This window comes from Delphinapterus leucas, chromosome 7, assembly GCF_059928025.1.
Source record: "Delphinapterus leucas isolate spDelLeu-1000000601 "Yukka" chromosome 7, BTC_Dleu_Yukka2, whole genome shotgun sequence".
Classification (NCBI taxonomy): domain Eukaryota; kingdom Metazoa; phylum Chordata; class Mammalia; order Artiodactyla; family Monodontidae; genus Delphinapterus; species Delphinapterus leucas.
The window spans coordinates 27,205,195-27,222,706 of record NC_143135.1 but is presented as its reverse complement, the minus strand read 5'-3'; the positions used below and the strand labels follow the sequence as shown (position 1 = coordinate 27,222,706).

The 17,512-nt window shown below is 38.2% G+C and overlaps 1 protein-coding gene across 1 annotated transcript in view; it reads right to left on the bottom strand.

Annotated features, from left to right (window-relative positions):
* LOC111179752 (doublecortin domain-containing protein 1) overlaps positions 1 to 17,512 on the bottom strand; it is a 224,465-nt gene that overhangs the window by 26,877 nt on the left and 180,076 nt on the right. The window contains exons 17-21 of the mRNA XM_089915854.1: positions 16,833 to 16,926; positions 9,111 to 9,281; positions 4,710 to 4,895; positions 3,102 to 3,305; positions 1,728 to 1,920 (exon numbers count right to left, since the gene is read on the bottom strand). Coding sequence (XP_089771980.1) covers positions 1,728 to 1,920; positions 3,102 to 3,305; positions 4,710 to 4,895; positions 9,111 to 9,281; positions 16,833 to 16,926 — 848 coding nt within the window. The remainder of the gene's footprint in view (positions 1 to 1,727; positions 1,921 to 3,101; positions 3,306 to 4,709; positions 4,896 to 9,110; positions 9,282 to 16,832; positions 16,927 to 17,512) is intronic.

The following is a 17,512-nucleotide window of genomic DNA, read 5'->3' as shown; positions in this document are numbered from 1 at the left end:
CATTATAAAATAATAGAAAAAAATATTGGTCTCTGCCCCCAGTTCCTGACACAGAGCTCCTAAATTCTTTGGAATTTCCTGGGTGCTAGCAGTGCCTTTTGTTCTAATGAGATGAATCTTGGTGGGCTCCTGGATGGGGGCTGGTCACCAGAAAGTCCAAGCCATGATTAGAAACTTGGAATTTTCAACCCTACTCCCCATTCTCCAGAGAGGGACTAGAAATGGAGTTGATGATCAATCATGCCTACATGATGAAGTCTCCATAAAAATCCCAAAAGTACACGGTTCAGAAAGCTGGTTTGGTGAACACATGGAGATGCTGGGAGAGTGGAGTGTCAGAGAAAACATGGAATCTTCATGCCCTTTCCCACGTATCTTACCCTATGCTTCTCTTTCATCTGGATTTTCATCTGTATCCTTTACCATATCCTTTTATAATAAATGGGTAAACAGTAAGTAAACAGTTTTCTTGAGTTCTGTGAGCTGCTCTAGCAAATTAATTGAACCTGAGGAGGGAGCCAATTTATAGCCACTCAGTCAGAAGCACAGGTCTGAACCTCTGAAATGGGGTGAGTGGGAAGCAGTGTTGTGAGACTGGGCCCTTAACCTGTAGGATCTGACCTTATCTCCAGGTAGGTAGTGTCAGAATTGAGTTAAATTGTAGGACATCCAGCTAGATGGTGTGGGAGTTGGTGTGGGAAAAAACCCCACAGGTCTGGTGTCAGAAGCATTGTGAATGGGATACTAGTATGAGAATGAAGGAGAGACACACAGGAAGGAGTGGGTTTTTCCTCCTTAATCCTACACACAATAATGATAACTAATATTATTAAATTGCTAAGTATCAACCAGGCATTAATCTAAGTGATATATATTCATATGCATATATATTCTTATGAATACACATTCATATTTATGAAGACTGAACTAGTATATATTCATGTGACTGTTAGTGTCCTCATTTTACAAATGAGGGAACTGAGGTACAGAGAGTACCCACGATCATTCATCTAACAAGTGACAGGTAGGAGCTGAACCCTGGTATTTTCAGCTCCAAAATCCACATTCTTAACCTCTAAACCATGCCTCTCAACACAACAATGGAAACCTGAGACAACCGCCGAATCACTGCTAGCAAGACTCTTTTTCATTTACTAAATTGTTGTTGGGGGCACAGGCCCTGCCCTCAAGTTGTACCTAGTCTAATGAAACGTACAAAGATGTAGACAGGTAATTATAACACAATGTGCTAGGAGCTGTGATAGGGGTGCATTTGCTGTAGCTTCTGGGAGTTCATAGGAGCAGTGGAGATGGGGGAGGGGAGTTGGAGGACAGGAGGTGTAGAGAGGACAACTTCTCTTCTAATAGTAGGAAGAGATTTGCATTGATCTAGTCCCACTTTCTTAAGCGGTCTCCAGTTGGTTTTGGTTCTGATTTTAAGAACAGAACCTGCTCATGTTGCATAAAGTAGCTAAACTGTCAAACATGTTTTATAAATTCTAGGCAATTTATTTATTGTTTTGGGGCTGAAATCAAATTTACATTAAAAATTTTTTTCTTATTATTCTGCAAGGTAAAAACATTATGAGAATTTCATATGAGTAGCTTCCTGTGATTTTTTTAACTCTCGAAGGGGTGACTGAATGAAAGAATTACATTTAACTTTCATATGATCAAACATAAGTAGAATCAGCTAAATCCTGTAGAATGTAACCAACCTTCCATACTTTTAACAGGTGTCTCTTTTGTTCCAACAGGGGCTGCCTCTTCCTTTTGTCCCTCAGAGTCTCTCTGGATAAAAGATTTATCAAGAGCCCATAAAACCAAATCCCACAAGGAAAGGATTGTGGTTCCATCTTTGGTATATACTTTGGAGGCTGCTCTGGCAAGACCAAGTTGTTCCGTGCATTCTGCAAGCAGCTAAAAAACACAGACTATAAGGAACTGAGAAGAAATAGTGGTAGAACTGAGAATAACCATGATGAGCGTGTTAATTTAGAACTCTGAGAAAATCCTTTAATTTGAGAAAATAGAAAGCAATAGCTACCAACTCGATCTTTGATTAGAGATGATTTTTGATATTGGATTGTCCTACATAATCTCACAAATTAGTCCAATCCACCTGTGAAAATTCTTAGCTCCAAAAATTTAACACAGCAGCTGTTGTATGTTAATACATTTTATCATCAGAGTATTTATTTCCTAAGAAGTGTAAACCTAGAAATCCACTTTCAGTTGTGTGCTTAAGAATGAATAAAATTATTCTAACACTTCAGATGAACTGCTTTAAAATAAATGAGTACTTGACTTTCAAACCAAGAACTGACACATTATTACTTCCATTTGGCAGATGGGAAATCAGGCTGAAAGGTTAATATTTTTGCCCAAGACCACAAAAGCCAGGGTCCCAGGGTGAATTCTGGAGTTGCTACTTTTGTCCTTTGCTTAGTCCATTGAACAACAATATCTTCATAAAAAATCTGTTCGTACTCAGAGGGGTGAGTGAATGATTATGTGTGTGTGTATTTGCAAGGAAGTCTCCAGGGTAACTCCATATCATATTTAACATTGCTTGTAAAATACGTTGTTAAAGGTATGGGCCAGAATGTACAGACACAAGACAACCATCATGCAATGGAAGGACAAGGCTGGGTTTGGGTCCTGGGGACTCTCCTCCCTTCCCATGGCTGTGGGGAGCAGCCTCTAAGACAGAAATCCCATGTTCCCTCCTAGCACAACTCCTGCCTCTCCAATTTGAAAATGAAATGAAATCCCCTATCAACAAATTAGTGCTCCGATTCTCCAGATGATAAAGGAGGTGGCATCTCTTAGGATACTAAGCTGACATACAACTTGAAGCTGGAAGGGGAAGGAAGGCAAAAAAGGCTTTCTGTTTCTCATTTTTCTAAGTCTATATCCGAAGAAATACCATCAAAAATAACATCTTTAAGAAAACAGAGATCTTGATCTCAGCAGCTTAAATTGGTAAAACTGGCCAGGGATATTTGTCACTCAATCTCACTGCTTTTTTTCTTGTCAGAGAAATCACCATTATCATTACCTCTGATGATTCGAGAAGCATTTAAGTGATAGCCACTCACCATGGCGAATGTTCCAGCCACAATTAACTTCCCATTTCGATATCCATCTCCATTTTTGTATGCAATTATTTTCACTGCCTTCTGGTGAGTAACTGCCATGCCACTATGAGATACAACTTGCGTGCAGGTCTTCACCCGTAAAGATAACAGACGTTCTTCATAATAACTTAAAGTGTTTTCAGCCTCATAAGAAGATAAATCAGCCTGATTTTTTTTTAAAAGAACAACAACATAGATCAACTCAAACTTTTTTTCTTTTAGTTTTATTATTTTGTTATACTTCAGCCTCTGGATTTGTGCGTGTGCATGGGTGTGGTATCTAAATTTTGAAATGTTCACTTCATATGCTAAAAGTATTAGGTGCTGTAGTGGGAAGGACATTGGGTCCGAGCTCCTCAGTTCTCTTCCCAGCCCCGTCACTGAGTCTCTAGGTGACTTTGGGCCTCTGGCTTGTGTTTCTGGCCTCCTCCTGCTTTCTACTTTGCCTTGCCGTGGACAGGAGATGGGGAAGAAGGATGCCAGGGCCAGAGAGAGCCTGGGGTTGAAGTAACGGACGCTAGTAGTAAAGGTATTCTCTTATTCTTTAACTTTAGGATGATGCCATCCTATGGTGGTGGATACTGATGAATGAGGAGGGGAATGAGTGAAGCCTTAACCACATGATAAGGAGGGTGGTGAACGCCACACTTCACCTTTTCCTTTTCATGGCTACTCAGGAAGCTGCCCTGAGGGAGAAGTTGTGTCCAAGATGCTGTAACACTGGGGATGCTTTCCGATCAGCTCACCCCCACCTCCTTAACACAACCCTACTGTCACCAAAGCAAAGCCAAATGCCTGCAGGCTTTCCCAGAGGACTGACTCCCCTTTTCCTTCAGTGATTGTTTCAGTTGATGTTTATTGCAACTGTTACGACCCTGCTCTTCTGCAATGTGTATCAGGTTTAGGGGAGAGAGGACAGTGACCTGGGAATAAGACCGGCAAGCCCTGAAGAGCACACCAGGTGGAAGGTTCCCACCCCTAAGGAATTGCTCCTTTTTATACAGTTGTGTAAGTTCCTCTTAGCTCTTCTCACTTCTAAACTTGAAGGAAAGGATTTTTTAAATGGTGCCATTTTAAATTAAGATCACAGGAAAGCAGCAGAGATTATTTTCTCCATGAGCTATTAAAAAAAAATAGTATTAGACATGAATGCATGAATTCAGGCACCCAACATGAAGAGTCATTAACAACAACAGATCAAATTAGCCCTGAAAATACTAGGAAAAAAGGAGTTTACCCTGTGGATATAGGCAAAAAGCTACTCCACTAAGTAAAGATTTGCAGTTACTTCCTCATCTAAAAGCAACACAGGGAGTAGTGCAAGGTGTCAGGAGATGATTAAAGAAGAGCCCAATTAACTTCAAAGAGTATATCGAACTATCAACAGATAATGTATTTTAAGTTACAGTGGGGAAAAGGAAATCAATGCAGGTGGAATGGTAAAAGTGCCTCAATGAAAGATGAATTGGATGAGTGGAGATGAACTTGAGTGCAAGGCAAGTAATGAATGTATCAAAGTTTCCAAACTGATGCCACACACGTGTTAGCAGAGCTCAGATCATTACATACTCTGGCCACATCGATGACCTTGAAAGGTCCTTGTGAGAAGGGCTTCTGGGTCTCGGAGCCTGAGGCACAGAGGAATGGCAGCCCTGGAAGCAACTGTTTCAGTCTCTTCTCTGATCTCGTGGATCGCCCACATGCCAAACAGAGCATTGTTTTTTTCTTTCCACTGGGTGAGAGATAATAGTATCCCTGAAAATGGAGGTAAAGATGCTTTTATTTGGTTGCATCTAAATTATGATAGCACTTTTGTAGAATATTTTGCCATACAAATAAAGCACTTTTATGATCCCCAAATGCTAAATTTGAAATCTCAACATGAATGCATTATTTTGCTCTCTAATTATTATTATATAATATAATTATATTATATTATAACTATTATAGAGCAAAATATTTCCAAACGTCGTTGACTGAAAAAGCCTAGAGGCAATGACAACTCAACATCAATGAGTATAACTTGTATCGAGAACCAGAGTTTCTTGGAGGAATGGCCAATTCCAGATTTGGGGCAAGAAATATACAAGAGAAGCAAGGATCTCTTGCGTGCCCAGGAAAAAAGAAGCCATCCAAAAGTAAAGGCATTATGTCAAAAAAGACACAGGCGCCAACACGAAGGACATTCCACTGGCCCAAAGTGGGACAATTTGGGAGTAAAATAAAATTATAACCAAAACACTTCAAATATGTTTGAATAGGTAAAGTCCCGTGAGTTCATAATCATGTTAAAAATATAAGTAAAAAAAAAAAAAGCAACAAAAAAGCCAACAAACAAATAAAAACAAAACCACTACTTACTGGAGTCCATTAGAAGTAAACTGGAGCCAATTTACAACTCTGAAATTGGCCATTAGAAATTGTGGCAGATTATTTGCAAAGATGGCCGTAGTAAAACTATCCCATTCTTGTTTGCATGCCCTTTTGAAATGTCATTTTGCTGCTCCTCCAATCAAGAAATAAGAGTTTCTTGCTCCTTTCCTCCTTTCCTTGAAACTGGGCAAGGCCATGTGACTTGCTGTGGCCAATGTAGCATTAGCAAATGTGATGCAAGCAGATGCATAAGAAGTGCTTGCACATTTCAGCTTGTTCTTTTTTGGCTGCATTTGGAAGCCAGAGACCATAATGTGAGCTCACTTGAGCTAGCCTACTTAAGAAGCCTTGAGGAGAACTAAGGCCCCCACCAGACATGTGATTTGACCATTCAGACACCATAGCACCACCAAACTACTGGTGTGCCACCAGATAACTACAGCCACATTAGTGACCCTGGGCAAGACCAGCAGAACTGCCCAGTTCAGCCTAGCCCAAATTGTTGACTCAGAGCATAAAAATGGTTGTTGGCTTAAGCCACTAAATTTTCAGGTGATTTGCTATACTACAATAGATAATTTAGATAGAACAATTTAAGCATTTATCCTACCATCCTTTACAAACCATATTTCTGGGCAGTCAAATACCTAGTTGAAGAGGTAAAGTTCTTCCTTACACTAAAAGTTCAGCTAATATATGTCAGGGAATGTAATAGAACTTTTAAAAATTGACCCTTTTGAAACTTCTAATGAAATTATTGATTTAGGCAAAGATCACAAAAAAGGCAACACTAAATGAAAGGTCATTGGGAATTGTTTTTTGATGTGAGATTAGGTTGTAATCACCTGAGCCCATGGAAAATCCACACTGTATCCCTGCATAAGTGATAAATATGAAATACACAGTAAAACCTATGAAGATTCTTGCCCAAAAAATGCTGAACATAAATATAATTAAACTCCAGTGCTAAATTTCTTTTATAGGCATTATGGGAGCCAGAGAAACAGGTTAAAGGATGCCATAGGAAGCAAACAGAAAAATCCAAACAAGAGGCATTCTATAGGATGGATTCTGTGACCAGTGTCACATAGGGACCTTGTTTGAATCCTGACTCAAACCAACCAACCATAAGAATTTTTTAGGAAACCTGGGAAATTTTATTATGAACAGGGTAGTAGATGGCCAAAAATTACTGTTAATTTTATTAGGTGATAATGGCATAATGGTAATGTAAGAAAATGGTCAAATTTTTACAGGTGCATGCTTAAATTTGAGGTGAAATGGTATCATGTCTAGGATTTGTAAATATTGCAAAACCTTGATAATAGTTGAATTTGGATGATAGGTATATGAGAATTCACTGAACTAGTCTCTCTACTCTTGAATATGCATGAACATTTTAAAGCACTTTTATATAGACTCTCTGATTTGCTTTGTTCCTCACAAGGCTAAAAGTTAAGTACAGCCAGAGTTAATGTCATCATTCTCAATTTACAGATGAGAAAACAAAAGCTAAGAGAGGGAAGTTTTTAATCCAAGGATATCCAAGTAGTATGTGGCAGAGCTGAAATACAAAGCTGTGACTCCTGATTCCAAGTTTTTGTTTTTTTTGCCTTTGTCATATTTCTTCAACTATTCCATTTAAATACTTAAAGCTACCTCAATTCAAAGCCAACATTTAGATGATACTTTTGAAGATGTAATTCTTAAGTTCCACTATGGATTTCTCTATATGCATATCTGATTTCCATTTTCCTAAAAATTACTGGGAGACAGAAAATTAAAACATCTCCTCTCAGATGGAATTGAATGAATACTACATACAGAATAATTTGTACAGAAAAACACGGACTTCATGATGAATCGTGTGCCAATGGTATTTCTTATTATACACCAAAGAACCCTATTGAGGGCTTCCCTGGTGGCGCAGTGGTTGAGAGTCCGCCTGCCAATGCAGGGGACACGGGTTCGTGTCCCGGTCTGGGAAGATCCCACATGCCGCGGAGCGGCTAGGCCTGTGCGCCATGGCCACTGAGCCTGCGCGTCTGGAGCCTGTGCTCCGCAATGCGAGAGGCCACAGCAGTGAGAGGCCTGCGTACCACCAAAAAAAAAAAAAAAAAGAAGCCCATGAAAGTATCTAGAAAATGTATTTTCATTCATTAAGACATCAATCCCTATGACTGTGGTGCTACTATTTTGATGGTTCCCAAATTGTTTTATTTTGGCAATGGTACACGTATACAATGCAAACGGAATTTTTGGTTAATTCATTCACCCTTAACACAACATTTAAACTGCTGCTGGTAAGGAAAATGCAATACACTGGGGTAGCTCCCTAGGTTAGGCTATGTCTACAGAATGCAAACAGAGTTTAAAAGTTCAGCAAGTCAGCTGCTGGCTCTATACACAGAATACCAAGCAATTGGTTTGACTGATTATTTTCCTCTATAAAATTTCCTTGATTTATTGAAATGACTAACTTGCTCTGTTCATTTGACCTTATAGAAATATGGTCTATAACATGGAGTTTGTTTGATCAACAATGACACTTACTGTATATATAATAGCTTGTGTGACTGTGAATAAATTATTCAGTTTCTTCATCAATCTTAATTTAATGAATTATTGATATTGTTTATATTTATTATTTATGTTATATTATTTATTATAAGATAATCTATGTAAAAATAATTAATACTGCATCAGTATCTAACATACAGTAGCTTTCTAGCATATAATGGTTACTTCGTATTAGTCTTCTTTTCTAAGCTTGCCAAGCAAATGTGGCCTAGAGAAGAAGTTCTTACCCTATGTCCAAATTGGATTTCAAGGGGAGTCTACAAACTCCCTAAAATTTTATACAAAAAGTGCTGTGTACACATGTGCATTTTGGGGGGAAAGAATATCCATAATTTTCATGAGACTCTCAACGAGGTCTGCATCTCTGAAAAGGTTAAGAATTAATTACTGATTTAGAGCCTTTGTGTAGAGAGTTGGTTTTCCCAGGTCCAAGAGAGATAAGCATTTTTTTAAATTTGTGAAGCCTAGAATTGATATATTATTGTACTCTTCAGACCCATGATCCACTGACCCACAAATATCTCGGGTATCTGTAAAGTATGGTGCAAATAATTCCTTACTAATAAAAATTAAAGGACCAAACTTGAGAAAGTATTTCTTTTAAAATTAGAGTATATCATACTTAGCCCTATGCTTGGTATAATGTAATATAAAGCAACTTACAATCATTGGCATTTTAATATGCTTTCTGGAGTGGAGTGACATCGAGTGTGGCCAGCACACCTGTGGGAGTGAAGTATGTGCGATTATCCTGCTTCATGCCTGTTCTGGTGAGCTGATGATGAACCAGAGATGGTGATGGTGATAGGGAGCCATCAAAACAATATAAGAAGAGGGTAATATCAATATTCCTTCATTCTTTCCTAACCAGAATCACAGAGTCTAAATGATTTCACTCACAAGTCAGTGTTTAATTTGTGTGAACTTAAGGTTTTCTGGAAAAAAGTTTTTTGCTTTATTAGACTTATCCATTCCCCCACCCCTCTTTTTTGTCCTCAGAAGGAAGGAACCACTTACTGGTTGATCAATGTGTCTTTCTTTAATCACAGAGGATGTACAAATACCAGCATAATTTGCTGCTGTGACTTCCTTATCCAGTGTAGTGCTATGAAAGGCCATAAAAGCTTTCATATTTGTCATGTAATTCCACTTTTGATTAGAAGTCCCATTGTTATGTGGTTTGTATTTCTGAAAAAAATGAGACAAAATATGGAGTCAAATAGGAGAGGTTATGATTTGTTTATAGCAGTCCTAGTTCTCATTGCATACAGTCAGAAAGTACAGATAATTACTCAAAACTCTATTATGTAGTGATAACTATTATTGATATTTGATGATTATACATATATATATGAATTCTTGGACTTACAAAAATGTAATCACAAAATGCACACAATTTGGTAATGGCATTAGTTTTGCTTGTTTTTTTTTTTTTAAGGATATATACTATTTGATCTTAGGGTATTTTATTTTACCAATATCCAATAGTTAAACATGTAGATTGTTTCTCAGATTTTCCTTAGTATAAGCAAAAGAGCAATCAACAATCATAAAATAAATGTTTGTGTAAATCCATAACTTCTTGAGAACAAACTCAAGTAGAATTGCTAATAAAGGAACAGGATCGCCCTCCCATCAGGAAACTTGCACAAGCCTCTTAGATAGCCTCATCCACCAGAGGGCAGACAGGAGGAGCAAGAAGAACTACAATCCTGCAGCCTGTGGAATGAAAACCACATTCACAGAAAGATAGATAAGATGAAAAGACAGAGGGCTATGTAACAAATGATGGAACAAGATAAAACCCCAGAAAAACAACTAAATGAAGTGGAGATAGGCAACCTTCCAAAGAAAGAACTCAGAATAATGATAGTGAAGATGATTCAGGACCTCAGAAAAACAATGGAGCAAAGATCAAGAAAATGCAAGAAATGTTTAACAAAGACCTAGAAGAATTAAAGAACAAACAAACAGAGATGAACAATACAATAACTGAAATGAAAACTATACTAGAAGGGATCAAAAGCAGAATAACTGAGGCAGAAGAACGGATAAGTGATCTGGAAGACAGAATGGTGGAATTCACTGCTGCAGAACAGGATAAAGAAAAAAGAATGAAAAGAAATGAAGACAGCCTAAGGGACCTCTGGGACAACATTAAGCACAACAACATTCGCATTATAGGGTCCCAGAAGGAGAAGAGAGAGAGAAAGGACCCGAGAAAATATTTGAAGAGATTATAGTTGAAAACTTCCCTAACATGGGAAAGGAAATAGCCACCCAAGTCCAGAAAGCACAGAGAGTCCCATACAGGATAAACCCAAAGAGAAACACACCAAGACACATAGTAATCAAACTGGCAAAAATTAAAGACAAAGAAAAATTATTGAAAGCAGCAAGGGAAAAATGACAAATAACATACAAGGGAACTCCCATAAGGTTAACAGCTGATTTCTCAGCAGAAACTTTACAAGCCAGTAGGGAGTGGCATGATATACTTAAAGTGATGAAAGGGAAGAACCTACAAGCAAGATTACTCTACCTGGCAATTATCTCATTCAGATTCGATGGAGAAATCAAAAGCTTTACAGACAAGCAAAAGCTAAGAGAATTCAGCACCACCAAACCAGCCCTACAACAAATGCTAAAGGAACTTCTCTAAGTGGGAAACACAAGAGAAGAAAAAGACCTACAAAAACAAACCCAAAACAATTAAGAAAATGGTATAGGAACATACATATCAATAGTTACCTTAAATGTGAATGTATTAAATGCTCCAACCAAAAGACACAGGCTTGCTGTATGGATACAAAAACAAGACCCATCTATATGCTGTCTACAAGAGACCCACTTCAGACCTAGGGACACATACAGACTGAAAGTGAGGGGATGGAAAAAGATATTCCATGCAAGTGGAAATCAAAAGAAAGCTGGAGTAGCAATACTCAAATCAGATAAAATAGACTTTAAAATAAAGAATGTTACAAGAGACAAGGAAGGACACTACATAATGATCAAGGGATCAATCCAAGAAGATATAACAATTATAAATACATATGCACCCAACATAGGAGCACCTCAATACATAAGGCAACTGCTAACAGCTATAAAAGAGGAAATAGACAGTAACACAATAATAGTGGGGGACTTTAACACCTCACTTACACCACTGGACAGATCATCCAAAATGAAAATACATAAGGAAACAGAAGCTTTAAATGACACAATAGACCAGATAGATTTAACTGATATTTATAGAACATTCCATCCAAAAACAGCAGATTACACTTTCTTCTCAAGTGCGCACGGAACATTCTCCAGAAAGATCACATCTTGGGCCACAAATCAAGCCTCAGTAGATTTAAGAAAATTGAAATCATATCAAGCATCTTTTCTGACCACAACGCTATAAGATTAGAAATGAATTAGAAGGAAAAAACGTAAAAAACACAAACACATGGAGGCTAAACAATACGTTACTAAATAACCAAGAGATCACTGAAGGAATCAAAGAGGAAATCAAAAAATACCTAGAGAAAAATGACAATGAAAACATGATGATCCAAAACCTATGGGATGCAGCAAAAGCAGTTCTAAGAGGGAAGTTTATAGCTATACAGGCCTACCTCAAAAAACAAGAAAAATCTCAAATAAACAATCTAACCTTACACCTAAAGGAACTAGGGAAAGAAGAAAAAACAAAACCCAAAGTTAGCACAAGGAAAGAAATCATAAAGATCAGAGCAGAAATAAATGAAATAGAAACAAAGAAAACAATAGCAATGATCAATAACACTAAAAGCTGGTTCTTTGAGAAGATAAACAAAATTGAGGAACCATTAGCCAGACTCATCAAGAAAAAGAGGGAGAGGACTCAAATCAATAAAATTAGAAGTGAAAAAGAAGTTACAACAGACACCGCAGAAATACAAAGCATCCTAAGAGACTACTACAAGCAACTCTTTGCCAATAAATGGACAACCTGGAAGAAATGGACAAATTCTTAGAAAGATATAAGCTTCCAAGACTGAATCAGGAAGAAATAGAAAATATGAACAGACCAATCACAAGTAATGAAATTGAAACTGTGATTAAAAATCTTCCAACAAACAAAAGCCTAGGACCAGATGGCTTCACAGATGAATTCTATCAAACATTTAGAGAAGAGATAACACCCATCCTTCTCAAATGCTTCCAAAAAATTGTGGATGAAGGAACACTCCCAAACTCACTCTATTAGGCCACCATCACCCTGATACCAAAACCAGACAAAGATGTCACAAAAAAAGAAAATTACAGACCAATATCACTGATGAACATAGATGCAAAAACCTCAACAAAATACTAGCAAACAGAATCCAGCAACACATTAAAAGGATCATACACCATGATCAAGTGGGATTTACCCCAGGGATGCAAGTATTCTTCAATATATGCAAATCAATCAATGTGATAAACCATATTAACGAATTGAAGAATAAAAACCATATGATCATCTCAATGCAGAAAAAGCTTTTGACAAAATTCAACACCCATTTATGAAAAAAACTCTCCAGAAAGTGGGCATAGAGGGAATCTACCTCAACATAATAAAGGCCATACATGACAAACCCACAGCAAACATCATTCTCAATGGTGAAAAACTGAAAGCATTTCCTCTAAGATCAGGAACAAGACAAGGATGTCCACTCATACCACTATTATTCAACACAATTTTGGAAGTCCTAGCCACGGCAATCAGATAAAAAAAAGAAATAAAAGGAATACAGGACTTCCCTAGTGGCGCAGTGATTAAGAACCTGCCTGCCAATGCAGGGGACCCGGGTTCGAGCCCTGGTCCGGGAAGATCCTACATGCCACAGAGCAACTAAGTCTGTGTGCCACAACTACTGAAGCCTGTGCACCATAACTACTGAAGCCCGCACGCCTAGAGCCCGTGCTCCGCAACAAGAGAATGAGCATGCCCGCACACTGCAATGAAGGGTACCCCCCGCTTGCCGCAACTAGAGAAAACCCGCGTGCAGCAACCAAGACCCAACACAGCCAAAACTAACTAAATAAATAAATTTATAAAAGGAATATAAATTGGAAAAGAAGAAGTAAAACTGTCACTCTTTGCAGATGACATGATACTATACATAGAGAATCCTAAAGATGCCACCAGAAAACTACTAGAGCTAATCAATGATCTTGGTAAAGTTGCAGGATACAAAATTAATGCACAGGAATCTCTTGCATTCCTATACACTAATGATGAAAAATCTGAAAGAGAGATTAAGCAAACACTCCCATTTACCACTGCAACAAAAAGAATAAAATACCTAGGAATAAACCTACCTAGGGAGACAAAAGGCCTGTATGCAGAAAACTATAAGACACTGATGAAAGAAATTAAAGATGATACCAACAGATGGAGAAATATACCATGCTCTTGGATTGGAAGAATCAATATTGTGAAAATGACTATACTACCCAAAGCAACCTACAGATTCAATGCAATCCCTATCAAATTACCAATGGCATTTTGTACAGAACTAGAACAAAAACCTTAAAATTTGTATGGAGACACAAAAGACACCGAATAGCCAAAGCAGTTTTGAGGGGAAAAAAACGGAGCTGAAGGAATCAGACTCCCTGACTTCAGACTATACTACAAAGCTACAGTAATCAAGACAATATGGTACTGGCACAAAAACAGAAATATAGATCAATGGAACAAGATGAAAAGCACAGAGATAAACCCACACACCTATGGTCAACTAATCTATGACAAAGGAGGCAAGGATATACAATGGAGAAAAGACAGTCTCTTCAATAAGTGTTGCTGGGAAAACTGGACAGCTACATGTAAAAGAATGAAATTAGAACAGTCCTTAACACCAAACACAAAAATAAACTCAAAATGGATTAAAGACCTAAATGTAAGACCGGACACTATAAAACTCTTAGAGGAAAACCTAGGAAGAACACTCTTTGAGACAAATCACAGCAAGATCTTTTTTGATCCACCTCCTAGAGTAATGGAAATAGAAACAAAAATAAACAAATGGGACCTAATGAAACTTAAAAGCTTTTGCACAGCAAACGAAACCAAAAACAAGATGAAAAGACAACCCTCAGATTGGGAGTAAAAAACAACCCAGTCCAAAAATGGGCAGAAGACCTAAATAGACATTTCTCCAAAGAAGACACACAGGTGGCCAAGAAGGACATGAAAAGCTGCTCAACATCCCTAATTATTAGAGAAATGCAAATCAAAACTACAATGAGGCATCACCTCACACCAGTTAGAATGGGCATCATGAGAAAATCTACAAACAACAAATGCTGGAGAGGGTGTGAAGAAAAGGGAACCCTCTTGCACTGTTGGTGGGAATGTAAATTGATACAGCCACTATGGAGAAGAGTATGGAGGTTCCTTAAAAGACTAAAAATAGAATTACCGTATGATCCAGCAATCCCACTACTGGGCATATACCCAGAGAAAACCATAATTCAAAAAGACACATGCACCCCAATGTTCATTGCAGCACTATTTACAATAGCCAGGTCATGGAAGCAACCTAAATGCCCATCGACAGATGAATGGATAAAGCTGATGTGGTACATATATACAATGGAATATTACTCAGCCATAAAAAGGAACAAAATTTGGTCATTTGTTGAGACGTGGATGGATCTAGCGACTGTCATACAGAGTGAAGTAAGTCAGAAAGAGAAAAACAAATATTGTATATTAATGCATATATGTGGAACCTAGAAAAATGGTACAGATGAACCGGTTTGCAGGGCAGAAATTGAGACACAGATGTAGAGAACAAATGTATGGACACCAAGGGGGGAAAGCTGTGGGGTGGTGGTGGTGGTGGTGTGATGAATTGGGCAATTGGGGTTGACATGTATACACTGATGTGGATAAAATTGATGACTAATAAGGACCTGCTGTATAAAAAAATAAAGTAAAATAAAAAAACGGAACAGGATCATTAAAAAAATTATGATGTATAATATAAAGCTTTATCATATCAAATGCTTTCTAGAAAGGTTATTCTAGTTTACCCTTCCACCAATATTATACGAAATTGCCTCTTTTCCTCACATTCTTGCCAAAGCATCATCAATTTAATGAATGAAAAATAGTACCTTGTTGATATTTTAATTTACATTTCACTGGTTATCAAGGTTTTTTTCAAAAATGTGAGTACACTCCATTTTATGTATTAGAAACAGCATCTTTATTGTAATTATAAAACTTGGTTTGAGCATAAGTTAAAAAAATGAGTAGTTTCAATTTCAAGGAATTTAAACCACTAGATTAGTTCCAACTAAACACATCATGACACCTCAAGGAACTTTATAATGAATAACACCTACTTTACCAGGGAGAGATTGATAGTGAAGAGGAAAATAAATGATCTCAGGAATTGATTTAATAAGTCAAACCACAGAGCATCCCTCAGAGGTATGGAAAACAAAGATTATATTTCAAGGAACAGGGAGGCGGTTTAGTAACATTAACTTAACATGTCTCATTTTTATTATTTTACATGAACTTTAATATATTCTCACAAACTGATTGCTTCAAGAAATAAAAACGAAACACCAAGCAAAGAAAAAACTCTTGAAAGGTAATACAAATAACTTTGGGATCAAACTCATTTCTTATAAAATGGGAACCTTAGGGGAAAAGATCCATATCTATAATTTTATGTAACAGATTAAGGTACAAAATTTGCGTCTGCATAAGGTTTTATCTTACTGTGGTCCATGCCAAAGAGGCACCTGACAGGGAAAAATTTGATGTTATATATACTGTGTCTCCTAGAATAAAATTTTAGTCCATATTTATCATCAGGATAGAAGGCTTAATTAAGCTTTAGTATTTGTCCAGGTTGCTATATCCCAATTTTGGATTCAGGACCTGCAAAGCAAGTTGCCTCATTGTTATTAAAATATGGAATAAGACAAATGTTATTTGGAGACAGTATATTCCGTTCAACACAAAGATGACAAATACTGTGGAGGATACAGAAAGTAAATGCAGAGCAGGGACACTCCTAAATTTTTTCTCCTCCTAACAAGGAAAAATATATACCCGTCTAGGAGTGCCTTTGGTAAGTGAGGATAACAGACAAAAGTGGGAAAGAAAAAAACAACCCCATAGGTCTTTACCCAAAATTCAAATGAAGCCAGCCTTCTCTGGAGTCTCCAAAAATTGTTTGGCTGCTATAAGCATTTGCAAAAGTATGTTGAAAGTATATTTCAAATGAGTCTCAGTAGAATTAGCATTGAAGAGCTCACACCCTCCAGAAAGACGCCTGCACGGTCTTTCCCACCCATTGCCAGGTGAGAGGGGACTTGCTTATGTCTCCAAATCACTGAACTTAAAATGCACGCATCTAACAGCCATTCACCTGACTGCACCCACCACTGAGACGCTATGAATGCTATTGGGATAATTTCTCACACTTGCCATTGGATTTGATTTAAGTAACTAGCATAGCTCCTGACATGCAGCAAGCCCACAATCACCATCTGTTGGATTAAACTAAATTCAGAGCTACAGGAACATGTTCAATTTGAAATCTAGGCAGACTATTGTAAATATTTTAACAATGGCATTCAAGATAGGTTTCTATGACAGCCATTTTCTTTCTCCACAACAAGGAAGCATGGAGCTTTCCTTAAATTTAACTAAATAAAGGGCTATAATTACTCTTTAGCCTCTACATATCTTACCTGAGCAATAACCGGATAGCCACAGACTTCATCTCCAGCCTTGGTCATAGACACTGCCAGCACCAGGTCTGGGTTACTCACCAGGTGAAAGGTCCTTGGGAAAACAGGATTAGGCCCATTACAAAGCAGCATGACCAGCTTAGAGCTCCCTCTGTGCCCCTTATCTGTGTGTTGCCTCTTGTCTCCATACATACTCTGCGCTAATGGATGTGAAATCCTTTGGGCATTTCTCCCCCACCATGAGCACGATGTTGAGGTTCCTCAGTGCAGAGTGCTGGAAGAACACTGAAGGAGAAAAGGGGCGCTCCTGTTCTTTCTGGCTGCTGCCTGGGGTCAGTGTTTGGGAGTGAGGGTGTCCAGGGATGCTCTGTCCCAGCCATGTGCCCAGAATGCACGTGGTCCTTTAATACCCTCACATCCCAGGCCTGGCCTGGTGATCAACCACTAATGGCCCTCCCAACATGGACACCACGTGCTCCAGACCTTCTGCTGTACCAGCAACCCCATACCTTTGCATCTCCACATGCCCAGCAGTAGCTGCACACCCACGTAAGTTCCAGAGGGTTACTTCCTGCTTGCCCAGCAACCACACAACAGATCTGGCCATGCAAACCAACACATTTCCCTGCCATCCAGTGGACAGCACCCATACTTCTTCCAATGAGCTCTGAACTCCAGCC